The 18,964-nt window shown below is 32.2% G+C and overlaps 1 protein-coding gene across 1 annotated transcript in view; it reads left to right on the top strand.

Moving 5' to 3' along the window:
* Nucleotides 1-18,964, top strand: part of LOC145283850 (stress-70 protein, mitochondrial-like) — a 62,379-nt gene that overhangs the window by 16,635 nt on the left and 26,780 nt on the right. The window contains exons 3-7 of the mRNA XM_080132962.1: nt 6,047-6,316; nt 11,260-11,384; nt 11,956-12,029; nt 13,774-13,880; nt 16,060-16,222. Coding sequence (XP_079989088.1) covers nt 6,047-6,316; nt 11,260-11,384; nt 11,956-12,029; nt 13,774-13,880; nt 16,060-16,222 — 739 coding nt within the window. The remainder of the gene's footprint in view (nt 1-6,046; nt 6,317-11,259; nt 11,385-11,955; nt 12,030-13,773; nt 13,881-16,059; nt 16,223-18,964) is intronic.

Consider the following 18,964-nt stretch of genomic DNA (forward strand, 5'->3'; position numbering starts at 1 on the left):
TATCTATTCCAGTTCATATTCCCTGTAAACGTTAGGCAGAGGAGTTTAAAAGAAGTACTTTCAGGCAATGTGTTCTTGGCCATTACTATTGGTGGTAGAGAAGGTTTCTTGTAGTTATTGAAGGAAACAAGTTTAGTCTTGGCAGCATTGAATGTGACCATCCATTTTTGTCCCCATTCCACTACAGATTGGAGGTCATCCTCTGGTGTTTCTGCCATTTCCTTGGATATGTGTTCATTTGTTTTCCCCTCATATCTGTTATAGAGAGTGGTGTCATCGGCAAATATACTCATCTCCGATACAATTTTATCAGGGAGGTCATTTATGAATATCAGGAATAACCCCTGAAGTACTCCTGCATTTATGTCATATTGTTTAGATGTACGACCCGTCGAGGACAACTTGGATTTTTCTCTTATTTAAGGATTTAATTACATTATGAATTCTTCCAGTGATTCCATATGATCTAATTTTCCTTAGAAGACCATCATGCCATACCCTGTCAAAAGCCTTAGATATATCAAGGCTACTGCTCTACCCTTCCCTGTTTTGTCCAATGAACGGTATATACGTTCAGAAACTACAGTTAAGATAAGTTTCATCTTTGTAAAGGAGAAAAGAATAGGATAAGTTGTATCTCAGGCCTCTACGGACAAACTTATCTTTAGTTGACCTTTGACAACTAAATATTTTCGTTTACTAGCCAAACCCATATGATTTTTAGAATATGACATTTTCGTTCTGTGATGAGTATGTACATTAGAAAATTTTTTCTGTTTTTTTTTTTTTTGTTTTTTCTTTTTTTCTGTTTTTTTTTTTTTTTTTTTTCTTTTCTTTTTTTTTCTTTTTTTTTCTTTTTTTTTTCTTTTTTTCTTTTTTTTTTTTCTTTTTTTCTTTTCTTTTTCTTTTTATTTTCTTTTTCTTTTTTTTCTTTTTCTTTTTTTTCTTTTTCTTTTTTTTCTTTTTCTTTTTTTCTTTTTTTTTCTTTCTTCTTTCTTTCTTTTTTTTCTTTTTTTTTCTTTTTTTCTTTTCTTTTTTTCTTTCTTTCTTTTTTTGTTTTTTTTTCTTTTTTTTTCTTTTTTTTTTCTTTTTTTTCTTCTTTTTTTTTCTTTTTTTTTCTTTTTCTTTTTTTCTTTTTCTTTTTTTTCTTTTTTTCCCTTTTTCTTTTTTTTCTTTTTTTCCCTTTTTTCCTTTTTTTCTTTCCCTTTTCCCTTTTTTCTTTTCTTTTTCTTTTATAAATAAGTGTAATTCTAAATCTACAATAACTTTTCTGTTGATACTTGAAGGTATAAACATTCTAATTTCTTCAGATATTTTTTTAAACAGCCTTCATAAAAAGTGTATATTGTTCTATTAAACTTTTATTGTTTAAATAATTTAACTTTGTTTTATTAAAATCTGAACATATCCGTTATGCACAGTTCAACTTACAAAGGACTGGTGCTAACAGAGCAGAAAATCGCAGTCTGAGGAATTGCAATTTCTGAAAATGTCTAGAAATTGTTTTTACCAACTGACACAATATTTCCGTCTCCTCAATATACTGGATGATGTATATAGGCATTTTATGTCCCATTTGTAAACGGACGGCCAGAATCTTAAAAGGATCTCTTGTTTGGAATATGAGTTAGCGGGTAAATGTTTAGCATCCAGTAGGATGCCCCATCCTCAGCTTAAACTGGTAAGAAAATGTAAAAAAATTATGCAAAATCGAAGATAAAGTATAAATATTCTACCTCTTCTTTATTTCTTAGGTTAACTTTGGTGTGAACCAGGAGTGCAAGTTCTCCTTTTTAGAAAGTCAGAAAAAAAAGGCCGATTTCTGCTTAAATTACTGTTTCGATAGAATTGTTTTTATTATTTATCAAATATCTAGAACTCTACCTCATTAATAAATTTTATTTTTTAAAATTTATTTTTTGATTTTAATTAATTTATTTTTTTTATTTAGTTTTTTATTTTAATATTTTTATTTATTTATTGATTTTAATTAATTTTTTTTTTATTCGATCTTTTCTCACTTCTAATAAGTGTATGAAAACTGAAAATGCTAATTTTACATCGAAAGCTAACACTTCAAACGATGAAGGTAGTAGAATTTTATTTTATCAAAGAATATCTCCTTTTCCTCCATATATACATCTCGGTGCCTTTCTCTTGATGTTTACTTTCTCAGTTGAAACTGATTCGATTTTTGACCTTTTTTTTTTTTTTTTTTTTTTATTTTGCTATGAGCAAAGTGTAGTATCTGTTACAATACTACACTTCTTTTCTGTCCTTAACCAGTAGTGGAGAGATTCTTTTCTGTTCTTAACCAGTGGTGGAGAGATCCTTCCAAACTGGGGCAATTTTTATTAATATCAAAGCCTAGCACCCCCTTTTAAAGAACTGAGTTTTCTCCGGATTAAAAACTGATTTTTTGTAGCAAATAAAGAGGAATTATAAATGCGAGTAAATTGTGGCAAATAATATTACCATAGTTTTTTTTTTTTTTTTTTTTACATAGGCATAACCACTTATCAAAGCCCAGAGACCACTCAAGGATAAGGATTAAGAGTGTACCGTAGTCAATTGGACAATATAGTAATCGTTAGTAATGGAAATTCGGTAAATTTGTTAACTTAAGTGGAACGGCTCCTCAAGAACCTGTTTATGTTGAACTTGCTGACAACCATATTGTAGTCAGCTGGAAAGCAGGAAAACGAAAGACAATTCAACAGGTGGGCAGTTCTAAGAAAGAAGCTTTGTTCATGGAATCTATGTTTAGGTTTAGGCTCAGATAAAGAGTGGGGGAAATTATTGATAGTGTTTTCAGTTGGTTGCAGTGATCCTATTCTGAACACCTGATCCTATTCTGAACACCTTCAGCTTCACTAACTAAAGTGCATGCCTCAAATCTGTAATAGCGCGTGTATGAGTGAGTGTGAAAATATCAACAGCAGCTGTAAGGTAACTGTCTAACGAAGGTATTAACAGCAGTAGCTGTTTAAGCATTATGCAAATTAGCAAGTATGTACGAGTTTGCGTCACCAGAAAAAGACAGCACATGGAGAGATCAGCAAAGTTCGCATCTGGAAAGATGGGAGGTGTAAAGTCGAAGACGAGAAATGGTTGGCTGTTGCCAGCGTGTAGTAAAGAAGAAAAGTTTGTTCTGGGTGAGATGGATGTGTGGCGGCCAGACTTTTAAGCTGGTGTTGAGATGGTGGGGTTTTGTTAATCTCATGGCAGATGAAATGAATGGTAAAAAAAGCAGTTGGATTTATTTTTGTTTATTTGTTCCTTTGCGACAGTACCGGACAGCATGAGGGTCCAAGAGGTTTGAATTGTAATGAATACTGTCCGAGTATAACACCCATGTTGCCTTGACAGAGTACAAAATGACTTCGTGGCTTGGTGGGGGATGCCCTTTTCTCTACCCTGCAACCTCTTTCCCACAGAAGAGATGTAGCGAGCCTGTCTTTGTTCTATCGTTATTTCCATGGCAAGTGCTCGTCTGAGCTCCATTCTCTGGTCCCCTCTCGCCAATCTTTTTCAAAAAACACCCGACTAGCTGAAACCACCGTCAATAATTTTCCCCACTCCTTATCTGTGCCTAAATCAAAACGTAGATTCCACGAACAAAGCTTCTTTCTTAGAACTGCACGCCTGTGGAACTCTGTTCCTCTTGCCTGTTTCCCTCCCGACTTCAACCTGGATGTCTTCAAGTCCAACACAAACAAATTCCTAAGGTGTCATTACTTAATTGAAATAAATACTGAAAATTTTTTAAAAATTATTAATAAAAAAACCATTAAAATATTTTTTTAATGTTGAAAATAAAATCGAAATACATTGTTCTGAAATTGCATTGTGGATACAAGAGTTATCTCCCTTTATCACAACACTACATTTGGTAGTTTCATGATAAAGATTGAAATCTGTCTTTTTGTTCTCATTTATAATTTAAATTTGGGGGGGGGCACAGGGGAGAGAGGGAGGAGTAGTAGCACCATCTTGGCTGGACTTTAAAAGCCATTAAGTTAATATTTGAGATTAGATAAAAAAAACATTTGAAACTACTCCGAAAGACTGAAAAATGATAAGATTAGGTTGCAAAGTAACTGTTCTAGGCTATGGTAACATTTATTTGTTGTATATTTGAGTTTTGACCACTTTTTGAATCGTTGTGGATTGTAAAACAAATATATAAAAAAAACAAATCAAAAACATGTTTTAAAAAATAATTGGCCAGCCGCCAATGAGTAAGTGTCTTTTTCACGATAAATGAGCGTGGGGGGGGGGGCAACTGACTATATAGTGTCTGTTAATATAAGAGAAATCAGTAAATAATAATTAGACTTTTTTCTTTTTTTTTTTTCATGCAACTCACATATTTTGAACCTTCTTTTACCACATTTACTACTGAACTTCCAGGGGGTTCAGAATCGAAAAGCTCTTGAATTTTTACTTTTGCCTTGAAAAAGCCTTATTTCTGTTATTACCTTGAAAAATCCTTGAAAATTCTCGAATTACTTTGAGATAAATGCTATTAAATTATTTAAGTATTAATAAAACTACCATTAAATTTTTTTTTAATTTTAAAAATAAAATTAAAATATCCTGTTCTGAAATTGCATAGTATTGTTGGGAGTACAAGAGATACATCCTATTACCACAAAAACTACCTTGGGTAGTTTTGTGGTAACGGTTCAAATCTGCATCTGTTTTTGTTCTCGTTTATAATTTGGGAGGAGAGGGCACAATGAGGGGAAGTAGTGGTGGCCTCCATAAATAACATTACCCCACCCCCATGCCCTCTGAAAAAATACTTTCCTTGTGTGGACGAGACTCTCTAATGCCCCCCCCCTCCCAAAGATGTAATTTAAAGGGGGCTGCCACCCCCCCCCAAAAAAAAATATGGACAAGACAGCAGCCATCTTGGTTGCAAATTAAAAGCCGTAAATAAAGTTAATATTTGAGATAAAATGAAAACCATTTAAAACTACTTAAAAAAAAAAAAAAAAAAAAAAAAGTGGTTCAGGTAGGCTGTACAGTAACTGTTATTGCTTATAGTACCTATTTACTATGCCTCCCCACGGGACAGAGTTAGACACCAGGGTCGTTAGCGTAACTTCTGTGGATTGTAAAACAAACCCCCAATTTTTTTATTTTTTTTATTTTTGTAAACTTGAATTTTGAAAATATTTTCTGGAGAAGTCCTTGAAAATGGAGATTGAAAATCTGTACAAACCCTGTTACAAGCCTTTTCCAATTAACATAGAATGTTGCATCTCTCTCCTTTTTGGATAAAGCCTTTGTACTCCTATGAATTCTTTTAGTTGATTGCATCAGAAAAAGATTTTTTTAGCAGCACAAAAAACATTTTTTGAAACCTGAAAAAAAATATTATACAAAAATCTTTTTATTGATATTATAGAGATTAGAAAAGTTTACCCCCCCCCTTTTTTTTGGGGGGGGGTGATTTTGATAACATCTCCTAAATTAATAAATGAACTGTTATGCAACTTATTGTCATTTTTGTAAACGTATTTCATAAGGATATAAGTAAAAGAAAAGTTTCATCAAAATATATATTTTTTTTTTTCTAATAGTTTTTTTAAAATATGGGATTTATGAAATGTGAAAACTAGGGTTTTTTTTTTTTTTTTTTTTTTTTCCTAACTAAAAGTGACCCAAATTTTGACGATATACTAATTCAGTTTCTTTAATATTTGTTTACTAATAAAATTAAGTGACTTGGGTTACAATTAAGTTTGAATGGGAAACTCCAGATAGTTTAGTTTTACAACTACATAAATTTTGTTGGATATTCTTTTGAATGTATAGTTTTCTATTTGAACCCCACATGCGAAATATCTGATCTTGGAAATGATTAATTGCATTATAAACTCCTGAGCTTTAAATATTTCTCTTTTGAAAGCGTTTTGACGACAATTTAACCACTGTTTAAAATATGCCTAACACATGATTGGAGTCCACCAACTGTCGACTTTAGCATCTTTCTGCACTCTTTACTATTTAACAAATTTATTTTATCGTTTTTCAGCTCTGACAAAGTGCGTGGCCATGTTATTGGTATTGATTTGGGTACAACCAACTCGTGCGTCACCATCATGGAGGGTAAGACACCGAAAGTACTGGAGAATGCTGAAGGTTCCAGAACAACACCCTCCGTAGTTGCTTTCACCAAGGATGGAGAACGTTTATGTGGTATGCCAGCTAAACGACAAGCTGTAACAAATGCACAAAACACCTTCAGTGCTACGAAACGTCTTATTGGTCGACGATTCGATGACAAAGACGTACAGAAAGATATGTAAGTAACTCTGTGTGTGTGTGTGTATATATATATATATGTATATATAATTATTTTTTACTATAATAATTAAATACCTACAGACACTAGTGTTTCATCCTTTCGGGAATCTTCAGTGGAGGGTGTCATGATTAATACCCCAAATCGAATGATTTGAACCCCGCAACACGAGACCTCTCTCGCTCGATTACCGAAGACCTAATCCATTCGGCTACCATTAACCACGTCAAATAACGTTGAATTTAAACATCTTAATTTTTAATGCCTTATCCCGGGGGTTCAGACAGTGATCTAATCGTGATACGATGATCTATGCATAAGAGCTAAATTGACTGACTTTAATTCAACTGAAAGTGCTCAACGATAAGAAACGAATTTCTTAAAGGGGCTGTCATAATTATTTTTTTACTATGTGTGTGTGTGTGTGTGTGTATATATATATATATATATATATATATATATATATATATAATTTAGATGATCACTTCATCCAATATTGGGTGCTTTGATATAATCATATCGGCAAGAAAGAAGAATTAAAATGAAGAATAAAAAAGTAGAACCCTGAGATATGGTGGCCCTAGGATACAGTTTTTTCAGGTTATGATGTGGAATATATTTTCCCTGTCCCTGGTTACAGTGTTATTTTTAATGTTATTTGATTATGAGTTATATGCTGCTCTGTATTTTGTTACGAATTTTTAATGCCTTATTCCAGGGTTCTAATTTATCTCTATATAAATAAAATGAACTCATTTTTTCCCGTCGGATTTTGACCTTAATAGGATTAAAAATCAAGATATTTCATGCAAATATAATATGCACAAACGGAAGAACAATATCTGAGGTGTGTTATAGGCTTATTATTTCTCAAATTCCTCGATAATCTTAGATTTCTATACTTTTTCTGCTGAGAAGTCACGGCCAAAATCGGTTAAGATCAATGGAAGTGGTAAAATATTTTCTCTCTAATAAATTCCTCCTCCCCCTGCCACCACTTAACACCATTTGGGGATCGTTCACAAGGAACAGTTAAGAGAACACCGGTTTGGCTTCGTAGTTCTTTCATGTGAAGTTATTTAAAATCACTAAACTAAGCTGCAGTGCTCTGTGGCGTAGTGGTTAGCGTGCTGGACAATTCACATTATATTTTCACGTTCGCGCCGACCTACCGTAGTCGTTTTTTTTTTTTTTTTCCTAAACAACTGGAATGGACTTTTCTTGGTGGCCGAACTGTTAACGTTGCAGATGTTTTTTTTTTTGTTTTTTTTTTTTTTTCACACTTTATTTTTCTACTTTTACTCATGACTCCGGGTTTGATCCTTCCTACTTACCTACCATAACATTTTTTTAAAACTCCCCCCCCCCCCCCCCCCCCCGTCCCGGAAACAAACACTCGGGCAACGCCCGGTACCCCCGCTAGTTTTAAATAGTTTAATTTTTGACATAAGTATTTCAATAAGTAACCTGAGAATTCCGAGTTAAACTTTTTTTTTTTAACCCATAGCGAGTAAATTCTGTGTTCTGTCATTTTGGACATCAATTAATGTTCAAGGGTTTCAGCAACCAAGATACGGTGAAATACAATACACTCTTAGTTTTGCATTTCAATAACAAATTAGTTGTTTTTATTTAAAATTTTAAAATACACAAGTGTGTGTTAAAATTTTTAAATTAGTATTAAAATTTTTAATGTTATTTAAAATACATAAAAACATTAAGGATTTAAGTCGTATTTCCAGTCTATAATCATAAAGGTATATAAAAAAAAAACTAAAAAAAAACTGAACATATTGCAAGATAATCTCTGCAGCAGCATAAAGTAATGGTTACTTTGATGCTTGGTTTCATCATTTTCAGGATTTCTCTAAATTTTTAAGAATAAGAATTGATAATTTTGCTTATTCCATTTGCTATTCTAATCTTGATTGTTATATACTGCCTATATTTTAGCCGATTTTTCAACATCTTTTCAAACTGAAATAATGAGATTCCAATTATCAATTAAATACTTGTAGTTTACATTTTTTTTTTTTTTTTTTACAAAGGAATCAATACTTATCAGGATGCAAAGGCCACTCGAGGATAAGTGTTAATGAGTGTATGGTAGTTAATGGAACAATATTGAAGTAATTGCTAGTAGTAGAAATTTTGTAAATTGGATTACTTCAGAGGACGGCTCATCAAGAATTTGTTTACATTGGACTTGAAGACGGCCATATTGTAGTCGTCTGGAAAGCAGGCAAAATGAAGAGTTCCATCTTGGTAAAAAAAAAAAAAAAAATGAAGTTACTATTAAAGGGCCTGATAAGTGGTGACTCCTTTTGTAAAGAAAAAAGAAAAAAAAAAAAGGCTGTCTAGTAAAATGCCTATTACTTTTAATTTATAATGTTTCCAAATTGGACTATTTAAAGAAATAAGGATTACATTTTTTTCCCTCCATGGTAAAGAAGCATTGAGTGTTTTTAATAGTCATTAAATTTTTGTTTTCCTTTTATAGGAGCAGAAACAAGTCATAATACTTTATTTTTTCTTAAGAATTTTCAAGTGCCACAACAGTAAATATATCAGTAAAGGTTCAAAAGGCTGTTACATTGTTAGCTATTGTGTGAAAATTCAGCTAAAAAATGATTCTGTAGCCTTTAATCTATCTCTAAGTAATTTCTGATTTGAATTCGTTTAAAGTTTCACAAAGAAAAGCAATGCCCTCTTTTCCTCTGTCGTAATAAAATAATCCCTCAAAATCCAAAAGTTTTTTTTTTTTTTCTTGAATTTATTTTTTTCTTAAAATTATCAGTTGTAATTTAAGATTAATTTTATTTTTATTTAAAAAAGAAAAAGTTAAAAAAAAAATTGTATTCAGATTTAAAATTAATTTCCAAAAAAACCAACTGAACTGATTGTCTTTATTTACTAGTATAAAAAGAAAAGCTTTGGGATTGTTTGTAATAGATTTGCTGAAGGAATTTCTTTTGTTTATTATTCAAATTTTTGTAGACCTGTTTCATTTTTTTTTTTTTTTTCATAGCATTTTGACTTTTATTCATTTTTTTTTTTTTTTTTTTTTTTTTTTTTTTTTTTTTTTTTTTCCATTTTTGCTTTTGCGATTTCCATAGCATTTCGACTTTTATACTTTTTTTTTTTTTTTTAGCTGAAGACTAAATTTGCTTCAGTTGATTTCTTTTCAACTGACTACTGAAAATTAATTGTTGAACCTATTTCTTTAATTCATAGGGAGTAAATGTTGTGTTCCATGTCTTTGTATCTCTATATCTATAAAAGTGAGAATATGTGTGAGGACACTTCTCAACCTATATACTCAACAAATTTTTAATCTACAGACTTGGAAAACTTTATCAATTTTCAAACAAAAAAGGGCTGCTAAGCAATCAAAATTGAAATAATTGGTACTTATTAGTCATTGGAATTTATCTTTTTGTCAACTGTTTCACGATGACAAGTGTGAATAATTACATTTAAGAATAGTTACATTTGAAACACCTTCAAAGAATGGGTCAAGCTGGCCTAATTGTTATCATACTTATTGTTTTTAGGTTTTGATTTTGATCTCAGCTGAAGTATTTTTTATTTACAAGTGAACTGTTTAGGAAAAATATACTCGCGTGCACGTCTTTGTTTCAGTCTGTATTTTTTACTTAATTTTTAAAAAATTAATTTAACGTTACCTGGCAACTAGTCTAGTGTATTGTTTGATGTTTTGAATTGATGCATATTACAATGATGGAGAATGGTGTGAAGATGATATGCAAATTATTTCCATTTTGGGGTTTTACTAATTATGTGTAACAAATTAAGGCAATTACTCCTACTGATTCTCTCTAATCATGTGATATTAAGGCATGTCATTCAAGTAACTTTGTTAAAAGAAAAAACAAATGTGATTTTAATTTACATACACTGTCAGGCTTTTCTTCAAAAGTAGCTGGGCAACCCTGTCAGCATTCCCCTTTAAGGATGCCTCATGCGATTATCAATAAACTAATCTATAAATATAAAAGCGAAAATGTATGTATATGTGCATGTGTGTTCGCTTTTTCTGTGTGTCTACAAAAGGCTTCTTTCAGAGAAGCGGTCGGTCGGTTCACTACTTTTTAAAACTTTTTATATCACATAAAAATCGTAATATCTCACAGTTAACAACGAAGCTCGCCTGTCTATTTAATTTGCTCGATTTCGGGAAGATAACATTTGTCGCTCGCCGCATGTGGGTTAGTCTTTTTCCTATAACATCGGGGGGGGGCGTTCAGCAGTAAATGAAATCCCGCAGTCAAACTTGACCTCATTAAAACGAGCACCTGCTAAATCCAAGTAATTAAATAAATTCAAACGTGTTTCCGTAAGCCTGTCGCGGTGGGGCAATGGTTAACGTCGCACGTTTTTTTTTTTTTTTCTCTCACAACTTTGCCTCAACGGTTCGGGTTCAATCCTCATACTTACTTTTTTTTTTTTTTTTTTTTTTTTTTAAACCCTCCCACACACCTCCAAACACCCGGGCAACGCTGGGTAGCCCTTGCTAGTCTTTTTTAAAAGAGTGGATGTAAAGCCTGGGAAGGTGGACCTATTAGAACTGCGCAAACCGGCATCACACCGCAATCAACAGGACGAGGTCATTACAGGAATGGTTTAATCTCTTGATTTTGGGAGCGGAAGATAAAATTCCCTAACAGGTCGCTTGGCACTATTTCAAAATACTTCATCGCATAAAACAATCACATACAATTTTTCTTTTGCGATTGCTGTTTAGAGGTTAAAGGTTAAACATTTTTTGCGAAAAAGGGTCAGGAAGCATTTGTCGTGCCTTTATTTATGCCTTATAGATTTATTGTGCCCTTTTCTTTGAATCTTTTGTTTATAATCAATCGTTTGATTTCCTCATTTGGCCGAGATCTATCAATAATTTTTCTTTTTTTTTTATCTTTTAGTACGTCGGTCCCTTTTAAGATTGTAAAAGCTTCCAATGGAGATGCATGGGTTGAAAGTAATGGGAAAATGTATTCTCCAAGTCAGATTGGTGCGTTCGTTTTAATGAAAATGAAAGAGACTGCTGGTAAGTCTTTTTTTTTTTTTTTTTTTTTTTTTTTTTTTTATATCTTTATATTTCAAACGGCATAATCACATTAACACACCAATTCTTGCTAGATCACCAAAGGTAAGCAACAATGAGCCTGGCCAGTATCAGATATTTGGAAAGTCTAAGCACTATATGTACCATGCTGAGTTGTAGAAATTTCCAGGTTGGTATCTGGGTATGCATTTAACTCACTGGGAGAGATGCACCCCTGAGACGGAAAGCAACGGGAAACTACCATCTTTACTTTTACTTCTCTTCTCGAGATTACCTTGGCTCTAAAATTTGGAGAGCTGTGGTCGCCGATGCTGTTAAAGCGGCTGATGATGGTGATATTTTGAAGTAAAAAAACTTAAACTAAATCTAGTCTTTCAGTATTTTTTTATTTTTCATAAGAATATTAAAAAAAAAAACAAAAACAATTTTATTACATTTGCTTGATTACAATCTTGATTAAAATGTTTTCAAAGTTTTGCCAGCACTCATGGCCAGAATTGTTTTTCATATGATTTTATACTGATTCATGATTAAATCTTTTTAACTTTTGTAGAGAGTTACCTTGGATCTTCAGTGAAGAATGCTGTCGTCACAGTTCCGGCTTATTTTAATGATTCACAAAGACAGGTATTTTCCAAAATTTCTTTCCTCAATTTTCGGTACTGATGCACTTATTGATCCGTGCTCTTAATTAATTTATTTAAAAAGCCGTTCTTAACATGGGGAGGGGAGAGTGTTTTGTAACTATTTAATTGAATAAAAGACATATTATAAAGCTTTAATTAAACTTGGAAATACGATTAAAAAAATAGTGCGGATCAGTAAGTGCACTAGGACCCAATTTTCTTTTTTTTTTTATTTTAATAATTAAAGAAGAGATATAACATTAGATGTTTGGCTATAAATATCTGATTTAATAAATATATTAAAGTCTATACATTTTTTACAAGGAAGTTACCACTTAAGGCACTAAGGCCACTCGAGGATAAGGGTTAATGAGTTGAGTGTAGTGGTCACTGAGACAGCAGCATAATGACGGTTAGTGGTGGGAATTAGGTAGAATTTGACTATTCAAGGGACGGCTCCACAAGAACATGTTTACATTGGACTTGAAGGTGATTATGTTGTCGACTATGCTGAATAAGAAAAATCTTATTTAAAATTTGCAGAGGCAAGTAGTTTTCGAGATGCAAAGACCTTTCCTATGCACTATAATTCACTGACGGCAATATATAAACAACCCCAACCTACCCATATTATGAACACCTCTAATCTCATCATGTTAACGACTTTTGGAATAAATACCACAATTCTCCCCATGTTAAGAACGGCTTTCAGAATAAACACCCCAACCTACCCATGTTAAAAAATGTGGAGGTGGACCTAATGTGAAAATTTATCTTTTGTTTTTTTTTTTTTTTCCAGTAAATTGCACAGAATAGTTATAAAATACTGTCCCCTCCCCATGGTTAGAATGGCTGAAAAAAATAACGGTTTTCTTGGTAGGAACTTTTCTGTATTTCACCAAACAATTTCTTTAATAAAGAAAAAACATTCATATTTTCTTATATGAAAACAACTTTTGTTAAAAAAAAAAAAATGTACTTTCAATTTTGTTAAAAGTTTTCTTGAGAACCCCCCCCCCCCAAAAAAAAAACAAAACAAACTTTAACCTAACAATTTACGGTAAAAAATGCAAAGCAGAACAGAATTTCACAGGCGAGCAGTTCTAGGAAAAAGACTTTTTTCATGGAATTTGCATTTAGATTTACGTATAGATAGTATGGGACAAATTTTTAATTGCTGTTGTAGCTAGAAAAGTGTTTTTGTGAAAGTTTGGCAGGGGGATCAAAGATTGAAGCTCAGACGAGCACATCAGGAAAATAATGATGGATCTTAATCAGTAATTTCCATTTTTAACTTTGAAAAAATCAAAGAATTGGAAATCAATAATGCCGTTTGTTGTGTGCACTTTTATGTTAATTGGCTTATTTTTCCAAATAATGTATTTCCTCTTTCCCTTGTACCCCTTCAACGTAAATACCCCCGACAAAACCAAAAAGCAGCAAAATCCCACCTCTACACAGATCCCGAGATGCCAGAAAGCCTTCTACTCTAATAGTTTCTTCCCCAGAATTGCTAGACTTTAGAATTCACTCCTGTTTCCCTGACTGTACTGACATGCAGAAATTCTTGCTGCTAAACTCGCTACATAGTGTCTCTGCAATTGTCTTAGATAGTAGCCGCCTACATCAAATTGGCACCGTGCCTTATTTGGAGTGAAAATATAAGATTTTGATATGTTAAAAAAATGGAATTTTTTTTTTTTTTTTCTTCATCTCTCAACTTATTTCATAAAACTTTTCTTCAGGCTACAAAAGATGCTGGTCAGATTGCTGGCTTGAATGTGTTGCGTGTTATCAATGAACCGACAGCTGCTGCTCTTGCTTATGGTATGGACAAAACAGAAGATAAAGTGTAAGTTCTCGCACGTCTACATCTTTTTTTTTTTTTTTTTTTTTTTTTTACTTTAATTCTTTGTAGATTTCAAAATAAACAACCCAAAAATTGCTTTCTAAAGTACAAGGATAAATTCCTGTTACATAGCTGATAATGTGTATTATTGCCTGTTTTTATTTTATTTATTTTTTTTAAGGCTAAGTGCAAATACTTGAAATTATGCGGAAGGTAATCCAGCGCGCGGCCGTAGCCGAGATTGAACTCCCTACACGAGTTTGTAGTGTAATTTAGACCTTGTTTGTCGCTGAATACTTGATGCTCCGCCAGGGCTATCAAGGGTATTTTTTATTGTGACGCCATCACTAGACTGGGTGCTTACCACGGCTTACGAGTGTCCTAACTACCCCTGAGAGAAAGATAGACCGCACCAGTTTCGCAACCTGGTATTTTACTTCGCGGTACATACAACGCCTCACTTTCCCAAATGGTCACCCATACTTCGGTCAACGTAATTGTGTCGTATGATTATAAGGCAATGATTTTTATATTAAACAGTTTTCCTTTCCTTAACTAATGCAGACTTCATATCTCAAATTAGTTTTCAGTGATGCAGAGTCAGAAATTCTTTTGCAATATTCAGAAGTTTTTTTTTTTTTTTTTTTACCTGTAGAAAAATAGTAACATCTAAAATTGGATTAAAAACGTGTTGTATACTTCCTTCCACAGAAAGGACAAAATTTGATTTAAGGAGTCTTTAATGGGAGCTTGTTAAACAACAAACATGTATAATTCTCTCACAGTTTCCTCGCAAATATGAAGGAGTATTTTTGTGCTTGTCCTTTAATCAAATGAACCCCCCTCCCCCAACGCAAACATACATTTATTGGTATATCTTCTTGTAAATTCAATTGATTTTAAGCATAACATTTGAAAGCCGTGCAATCCAGTTCTCATACAGTAATAAAATCTTTCCCTTTGTTTTGTTTCTGACAACTTGTTCCAGTAATTGTCTGTATAGAAATCCCGATATTTATTAGGGTAGGTAGCCAGTTGTTTGATTGGATTAACATGTCCCCTTCACACACTCAAATTGTGTTCTAAAAGGATTATGATAGTCTATTTTTATTCTTTTTACAGGGTGTCCCAAAAGAAGCTGACAGATTTTAAATTTGATTAACTTCCTCAATATTTAAGTTATGCTTACCAATTTTCATAAGTATGTAGACGAGCCTTTCCGTGATTTTTTAAGATATAGTAAGATACCATTGTCTACTTATTCTCATTTTATTTACACAACTTAATCTAGGGTATGTTTTTCACAAGGTTTAATTTTAGTTATGAAAAATGATGTTACTCAAATGTCCACCAATTCCGATTATTTCATCCGCCGTTACTCCACACCATATTGTACATTTTTGAAGGTGTGATTGCCGTAGTGCTGTTGCGTGGAGATTTTCTGATCCCCAAATCCTGCAATTTTGCTTATTTATGAACCCATTGAGATGAAAATGGGCTTCATCAGACATGAGGTTTTTGAGAAAGTTTGTATCTCCATTGGCCAAATCTTGGAATTGCATGGCATATTCCAACCTTTTTTCCGGATCGTTTAGCTGAACCTCTTGCACCAATTGAATTTTATATGGAAATTTGCCCTCTTCATGAAGCATTCTGCGAAGAGATGATCGAGAGACCCCAATTTGATTTGATCTCCTTACTGATGTGGATGGATCCTCGGCCACACTCTCTGCTAATCTCTGACGATTCTCACTTCTTGCTGTACGGAGTCTACCAGATTTAGGGAAATCGAGCCACCATAGCTTTTATTGCATTGGGAGTAGGGGAATTTTTTGTGTTGAAGTTTTGTCGAAATTCTCTTTGAGTTTCTGATATTGACTTATTCAACCGAAAATACGACTCTACGATAAATATCTCCTCCTCGGTAGTGTAACGACTCAGGATGACCTTGGAAGGGTTACTCTAAATGATCTGAAAAAATAAAAGAAAAATATAAAAAATTAAAGTTATGAATTTTTTTTAATTTTATTTTTTTTTTTTATTTGAACCATCAGCTTCTTTTGGGACACCCTGTATAACTGAAAATGCTCATAGCTTCAATAATTCTTTTTGAACCAAGAAATAAAAATCAAATTTAAAAAAAAAAAAAATCTGTGCTACTATGAAAATATGTCTTTTTCAGAATTGCTGTTTATGATTTGGGTGGTGGCACTTTTGATATCTCTATCTTGGAAATCCAAAAAGGAGTGTTTGAAGTGAAATCCACCAATGGCGATACATTTTTAGGTGGTGAAGATTTTGATAATGTACTCGTAAAATTTCTGGCGAATGAATTTAAGAAAGAAGTAAGTATAATAGCTTTTATTTTTCCCTTTTTGTGTTCATACATAAATGCATTTAAGATGTGCAACAATTGTATAATGTGCAAATTTAAACAAAATTTATTGTCCAGCATTGAATAAAGAGTCTTGTATTCTTTTGAAGATTTGGAAATGTTTATAGGATCTATTTTTAAACATGGTCTAATGAACTGTACAAAATGTTTATAGGATCTATTTTTAAACATGGTCTAATGAACTGTACAAAATGTTTATAGGATCTATTTTTAAACATGGTCTAATGAACTGTACAAAATGTTTATAGGATCTATTTTTAAACATGGTCTAATGAACTGTACAAAATGTTTATAGGATCTATTTTTAAACATGGTCTAATGAACTGTACAAAATGATTATAGGATCTATTTTTAAACATGGTCTAATGAACTGTACAAAATGATTATAGGATCTATTTTTAAACATGGTCTAATGAACTGTACAAAATGATTATAGGATCTATTTTTAAACATGGTCTAATGAACTGTACAAAATGTTTATAGGATCTATTTTTAAACATGGTCTAATGAACTGTACAAAATGATTATAGGATCTATTTTTAAACATGGTCTAATGAACTGTACAAAATGATTATAGGATCTATTTTTAAACATGGTCTAATGAACTGTACAAAATGATTATAGGATCTATTTTTAAACATGGTCTAATGAACTGTACAAAATAAAGAAATACCCAATTATCACATACCAAATCTCACAAAATATACTTAAATAATAGACTGTAAAAAAGCCACATTTATCTCCTAGAGGAGGGAGAGTAGAGATATTATTAAATAAATTTCCAGAGCTTATATGACAATTTTATTAATTCATTGTATGGCAGAAAGTGGCTTATGGGGTTGATAAGCAATCCTAAATCTTAAGAGTTCAACAAAAAAACATGTACAACTAATATATATATGACTTAATATATGTCTGTTGGACTGTTTACATTTGACTTGTCGTTGATTTTTATTTGTGAAATAATGTGAATTTGTCCATATCATCATGATTTACTACTCCAAAAGTGTTAGTCTCAACCAAACTTTTTATTTAAAAAAAAAATAATTAAAAAGAAAGCGTCTTTTATATATATATATATATATATATATACACACACACCACACTTACTTGTGGTTCGAATCTCTCGATTGCCGGTAATTGTGGCACCCTGCATTGATGATTCTTAAAAGGATGAAACACTAGTATCTGTTGGTATTACAAATTATTATAATAGTTGTATATTAGTGGCCTGGCAAGGCCACAGTGGAGACGACTGAAGCTGGTGTGTGGGACACATATATATATATATATATATATATATATATATATATATGCAAATTTTCATGCAAGTCGCACAGAAGGATCATCCATCATAATAATCTTTCCTAGTTTTGTATATGAATTACAAAATATCCGATATTTCCCTAAAACCTCTGGCCTTGGAGGGGAGACCAAAACTTGCTGCTATGGTTTCAAATGTTCTGAAATAACAGCAAATTCAAATATTTCTCATGTTATATCTCCCCTCTTTGGTTTTCATGCATAAAGTAAAGTTCAGTTTATAAGGATAATTTGATAGTGAAGATATTCATAATCGTACCCTATTTTCAAAATAGGCTCTGGATGATGGATGATCCCCTTAATGTGTGATCTTAAAAGCAAATGTTACACAATTCAGGTCATTACCTTTTCTAGGAATCTTCATTTGTCTGATCAATAGTCACTGAAATTTGGAACTTATAAGATTGAAAAAAAAAAATATATATATATATATATACACATACACACCTCCTAGCCAAATTAAATGGTGAAATGCTCATATCTTTGGTTCTATGGGATGAAACTATGAGAAAATTTTCAGACTTTCTGAAGATTATGATACTATTTTATTGTTAAAATTTTATGACAATTGGTAAAATAAAACCCCCCAAAACCCTATATTTTCAAACCAATAAAATATGTCCAAATTTGCCTACGTTTGTGTGTGTGTGTGTGTATATATATATATATATATATATATATATATATATATATATATATAGTGTCCTGGTGGGCCAGCTTTAGTTTTGTCGCTTTGGGATGAATTTTGCTTAGATTTGTTTTATATATATATATATATAAACTTAGGGTTACAACCCTTCCTTTTCATAACCTATCATACTTTCATAAATCAGTTGTTTTTTAACCCAGTCAACGGCGAGTACTTTTGCTAGTGTGTATATATCTCAAAGGCAGAAGCCGCAGCTGCGTGAAGTCTGTTGCCTTGGCTTGTATATATCCTCCTGTTCCAAATCATTTTATTTTTTTACTTTCTATAATCAAGTTTGGCCAACAATATACTCAGCACTTTAGGATTTTCTGTAAATGTATCGTCTTCAATTTGTTCAAGACGTTTGGTGTTGCTTGTGAAAGAGTAAAAACCTCTGAACTTTTGCTTCAAAGCTCATAACTCCATATTAGGATTTCAGTGTTTTACTTTCTATGATTTGAAAACTATAAATAAAATAAATTTTAAAAGCTGTGTTTTCTTTCTGTGGATGTCTGAAGTGAATGTAGATTGCCTCCCTCCTCCACGATATTATTGTGCTCCGTCTGATCATAATGAACTTATGCAAATACTCTGGATAATCTAGGTTGATCTCCAGTAAAGTCTTCTAAGCAGACAAGACTTATAACTTGTATATCTCTTATAGAGTGTCTACTTTAGCAA

Source organism: Euprymna scolopes, chromosome 8 (genome assembly GCF_053919585.1).
Source record: "Euprymna scolopes isolate OS-2025 chromosome 8, ASM5391958v1, whole genome shotgun sequence".
Taxonomy (NCBI): domain Eukaryota; kingdom Metazoa; phylum Mollusca; class Cephalopoda; order Sepiida; family Sepiolidae; genus Euprymna; species Euprymna scolopes.